General features: G+C 53.4%; 1 protein-coding gene across 3 annotated transcripts; it reads right to left on the reverse strand.

Annotated features, from left to right (window-relative positions):
• Positions 1–747: 747 nt before the first annotated feature.
• On the reverse strand, positions 748–4,124 carry DNAJC22 (DnaJ heat shock protein family (Hsp40) member C22). Of its 3 annotated transcripts, XM_071218914.1 has the most exons (4): positions 3,580–3,719; positions 2,105–3,053; positions 1,408–1,481; positions 748–1,173 (listed from the first exon to the last, which is right to left on the reverse strand). In XM_071218914.1, the coding sequence occupies exons 2-3, from the start codon at positions 2,942–2,944 to the stop codon at positions 1,416–1,418; spliced, it is 906 nt and encodes a 301-aa protein (XP_071075015.1). In that variant the 5' UTR covers positions 2,945–3,053; positions 3,580–3,719; the 3' UTR covers positions 748–1,173; positions 1,408–1,415. The 3 variants fall into 3 exon arrangements, with proteins under 3 accessions (XP_071075015.1, XP_004447019.2, XP_071075014.1); XM_004446962.3 differs by lacking the exon at positions 1,408–1,481 and having other exon boundaries at positions 3,580–4,124; XM_071218913.1 differs by lacking the exons at positions 1,408–1,481; positions 3,580–3,719 and adding an exon at positions 3,170–3,306.
• Positions 4,125–5,088: the final 964 nt, after the last annotated feature.

The raw sequence follows: 5,088 nt of genomic DNA on the forward strand, positions 1-5,088 counted from the left end.
TTTCTCTGCAAATTGAGGCATCCTGGGCTCTTTCCTCCATACCTGCCTAGTTACCTGGGAATTATTATACATAAGGCCCCCTTGAGACACTCAAAATGCTGGTTCCCTGGGGTTTCCCCCAAAGTCTCCAGGACAATGAGATACCAAATGACGAATCTTTTCATTAGTGTCCATAAGGCAATGTCATCAGTCCCTCCGTCGGTGCCCCAACACAATCTACTTACATCTCTTGTGACAGTTAAAAACACTGAAGAAGGTGGGCTTTGACATCTCTGTACCTGTGTTATGAAGCCCCCACCAGATTGTAAACTTCTAGGGAGCTAGGTGTGTAGCACAGAATCAGATCTCAAGTTTTGGGAAGACCTGAGGATTCAGCCAGTCCGACCACCTGGGTGAAATGAGAGAGCGCGCTACAATACTCCTCCAAGCAGAGGCGTCTGCGACAGGGGAACCACTCCCGAACCCTCAACCCTCAGCAGCTGGTTCTTTCTTTTGAAAAGTGTGGCTGCTAGAAAGTTCTTCCATACGTAGAATTAAAATCTTTTCCTGAAATTTTGAAATTTAATCCCAGTCTTACATTTTAGTAATCTACATGATAGATCAACTCTCTCTCACAGGGCAGTTTGTGAAATGTTAGAACCATCGTATTTTTCCTTTACTCTCTCAGCCCACTGCTTTGCACATTTAAAAAGAAAAGTCATTGTTAAATAACCTTCCCCGATCACACATAAATATATGAGGGTGCGATAAGGTAGCCAATTCTCTAACAGATATTTTATTGATTTACAATGTGCTTTTCACTTTCCAGTTAAAAAAAAAATCAAGTATATAATAGCCAAGAACTTGGAAAGTCAGAACATAAATACATCCTTTCACCACACTCGTTCTCAGTTATCCCATGCTGGCATGTCCAGTGTGGGCTTATCTAGACTGGGACAGCCACTTGGCTTTGCCAGGAAGGGTCCATCCTCAAGAAGAAATGTCTTCTCACATCCAGGATCCCCTGGACTTCCTGGACTGACTCAGCACTTCATACGCAGCCTGGATCTCCAGGAAGCGCCTGTGTGCCTCCTCTGTCTGGTGTCTGTGACGGTCAGGGTGCCACATCTTCACCAGCTCTCGGTAACTCTGATGGATTTCTTCATTTGTTGCCCCCTCAGAGAGGCCCAAAACCTTAAGGAAACAGAAGCTGGCATATTAGAATCCCACAAGCTGTCAGCGCACCTGGGCTTCTCCCTGCTCTCTTGCTAAATCAGGTTGTGGTATCTCTGGAATAGTCTTTCACTTGCCTGGGGGAAAGGCCCAGAGACTCTGATTAGAATTTCAGCATTTTGAAACATGGATAAGCTCTGGACCTCCTGTTAAGAGCCAGGATTTGTCTTTAATCACAGCTGCCAATTTTCCTACCTGGAACTTCACATCCCTGACAATCGAAGACTCCTCCCCGCAAGAGAAATGAGGGCATATGTCCACCAAAAGACCTGTACGGGATGGTGATGGCAGCTTTATTCATAATAGCCCCAAACTGGAAACAATCCAGATATCCATCAACAACAGAGTGGATAAATAAATTGGGATACATATCACTATCCAGCGACGAGAACAAACAATTTTCAATTGCATGCAACAGAATGAATGAATCTCACAAACATAATGTTGAATGAAAGAAGCCAGATATAAAAGAATACATCCTAAATGATTCCACTTACATGAATCTCAAGAATGGCCAAAACCAATTGATAGTGATAGAAATTAGACTAGAGTTTCCTTCTGGAGGTAGGGAAAGGGCATGTGGAAACCTTCTTAGAGCTGGAATGTTCCAAATGGTGGCCACATAGCTTTATACATAAAATTAGGGTTTTATATATGTTATATATGTTATACCTCAATAAAAAGTAAATAATACACACTTATATTTCTTCCCACTTACTATTAGGGCCTCTGCATCTTCACCCATGGCACACAGAACTATAAAGAAGCAAGAACACCTTTCTGGGGGCTTGCCTGGCAGACAGGAGAATGGTATTGCCATATAAAGGGCACCAGCTCCAACACGGCTTAGCCTAAGCCCTGGGTCTGTCCCAGGTGGGAAGGAGAGTCTTACCTGGTAAGCCAACTGCCGCTTCTCGTCCTGAAAACTGTGAACAAACTCATAGAGCTTCTCCCATTCCTGGAAAGAGCCACTGCTGAAGCCAGGGTCCCCCGCCAGCAGCCTCCAGACCCGATAAGGCAGGAGGAGGACAGACTCCATGAGACGGCCAAGGAGGGGGAAGAAGCTAAACCAGCCCAAGAAGGAACCAAGGGTTTCTGCCACATAGCTGAACGTAGCAACTGTGTTGCAGACGGTGCTGTAGGCTAGCGGGCCCGTGAAGGCAAGGTAAGCCAGACCCAGCCGGTAGAGCCTCACACTGAGGGTCTCTGATGCTACTGGAGCTTTATAGCGACGATGCTTCTGGGCTGTAATGCTGGCAGCCAAGCTGATGGGCAGGATGGCTATGGGGCGGCCATAGAAGACAGGAGAAGTGAGAAATGCCGCCCCTAGAGTGTTCTTAACATCTGAGGTCTGGTCACCTACAGCAGCCACCAGCAAGACCCCTAAGCCAACTGCCAATGGGAGGCCCACAATGTAGAAGCTGGCCATGGAAGAAAGGCAAATCAGGGCCACAAGGCCAAAATAGATGCCTACTATCATCTGGGTGGCAAAGCGAATGGGACTCAGAGAGGGTGTCCCCGCTCTTAGACTCTGCCTCTGCCCCTGAGCTCTGTTCGCCTGAGCTACAAAGCTTGGGAGCTTCCAGAAGTCCCAGAGCCAGCCCAGTCCACCCCCCCCCAGGGTAAGCATCCAGAGCAGGGCATGGCTATCCCGCCCCAGGTACAAATGGTGGAGCCCAGCGAGGCCACCTACAGCCCAGAGGGCATAGGTCACCAGGAGCCCCTTGGCCATTTCCTAGGGCAAGAGTCTCAAGACAGGCCCAGTGACAGCGGACATTGCCTGGAGTGCAGAAATCTCAGGGTCTTCCATGGGAATCATGCCCCAGAGCTCTCCTTAGTCCCTAAGGGGTAGAAAAAGAAGTCAGAGTGATTAGAGGAGATACAGACCCCAACACAGTAACCATTGCTCCCTCCAATAAAAGTCGAGTCCAGATCTCCCAGAGTGCCCCAGAAATACCAGTTCTCCCGTACAGCTTTGGTTTAGTATCTCGGGTCTGTTCTTTACAACCACAATGACTCCAGATTCAGGGGCGGGGAAGTGGATGTGGCTCGAAGGATTGGATGCCTCCCTCCCACATGGACGGTCCCGGTTCGGTTCTACAGAGGAGTCAAGAAGGCATGGAGAGCACACGACAAACAGGCACAGAGAGCAGCACAAACAACGAGGGGGGCAAAGAAATCTTTTTTAAAAATCAGGGGAAAATGATATTTAAAATTACTTAAATCGAGTAACTGAGAACTCAGCACACAGATAAAAAAGCAAAACTTAAATTTCAGACCTCCCATTTGACCTTTGACCGGAAGGAACAGGTTTCTTTCCAAAGTTCCTACCCATTTTGAAAGCCCTCAGTCCCACCCCCCACTTACCTCCTCTAGCTGCCCGAGACACCTGGCTCAGGTTTTAGCTGCTCACCACCAGGCTTTCCACTTTTGCAGGCCATGAAACCCTGTCACAGGTCAAACTTGAAAGGAGTGGGGGGGGGGGGGAAGAGTCACCCCAACCCTGCCGGATGAATCCTCAAAATGTCAAACCAGAGGTCAGAGCGTGCCTGCCAGTCTCCCCCTTCCACGGCGATCCGGCCTCACCGGCCGCCGGCCAGCACCCGCGCGCAAATCACCGCGGGTCCAGCGGGTCCCAGACCCCGTCAGACCAGTCCTTTCCTTTGAGCACGGACTCAAAATGGCCCCTTCCACTCCGCTCCCACTGCCATCCAAGCGGACTTTGCCTTCCTCTGACGGCTGGGCAAAAGTCAGGAGGGCCAGGCCGTCCCGGGCTAGGCCCCTCCCCGGCCCCCTCGGGATGGCTTTCGCTCCCCGGGGCTCCTCTCGCCCGCCCCCTGCGGTTAACTCGGCCCCGGGTTTCGCAGGTGCATCCCGCCTCGCCAGGCTCGGCCCGAGCGCGCCTGCACCTCGGCGGCACCGGCGCCAGGTGGCGCTGCGGCCTGCGGGAGCGCGGGGCAGGGCGGATCCCCAGCTTCACCTTGGTGCCTGCGGGAGCAGCTGCGGGGCCCGCCCACGGTGCTTAAAAAAATGAGAGGCTCCTACAAACGCAGAAACAGACCCCCGACAGCTCCTTCCCACCTCCGCCCGAGGAGGTGACTCCTCCCTTCACATCCCCCTTGCCCTTCAACACTGTCCTGGGTGGTTCCACGTGCAGTTCCTCTAACCCAGGAGCAGGCTGCAAGGAGAGACCTCTGCGAGCTCGCCTCCCCGCCCGCCCCTCCTGCCAGGCAGAGCCCACGGCCCGAGCCTGAGGCCTGAGGAGCCTCCCGACCCAGTGGGAGCTCCGGGACAGCTTGTCCCGCAGGCTCTGGGGGAGAGGGAGAAACGGCAGCACAAAGGGCGAGGGAAAGGGGGGCGTCCCGCCAGAAGCGGGGAGACGCAGCCGAGGGTTCAGGGGGCAGAGGGGCCTCCCTTTCTCCCGCTTCCATGCTGAAGTGGAGCTGGGAGGCAAGATGTCTTCATGTCAATATCCTGGACTCGAATTTTGGTTCTGCTACGTGACCTTGGCCGAGTCACGCCGCTGCTTGGGCCTCGGTTTCCTCCGATGAAGAAGGGGCTTGGCTCTCCAAGGTCCCCCAGGCTGGGCGGTCGGGCCTCACCCAGGTCGCCTCCTTGCAGCAGAGTATTTGTGTTCCCTTCACCCCCCAACCCCCTCGGGCCCGATCCCAGGTCGGGGAGAGAACGCGGCTCCCTCTCCGGCCCTGCAGCCCCGCGCGCGGCCCGCGGCCGGGGCGGGAGGGCGGGGGCGGGCCCGGGCGCTGAATAATGAATGAGACTTAATTGGGCCGGCCCCGAGCCGCGGCGCTGTAAGCTCGGCAAACAGCGCGGGCGCCGGCGGCGGCGGCTGGACAAACAAACTAGCTCCGGGTGCAG

Source organism: Dasypus novemcinctus, chromosome 12 (genome assembly GCF_030445035.2).
Source record: "Dasypus novemcinctus isolate mDasNov1 chromosome 12, mDasNov1.1.hap2, whole genome shotgun sequence".
Lineage (NCBI taxonomy): Eukaryota > Metazoa > Chordata > Mammalia > Cingulata > Dasypodidae > Dasypus > Dasypus novemcinctus.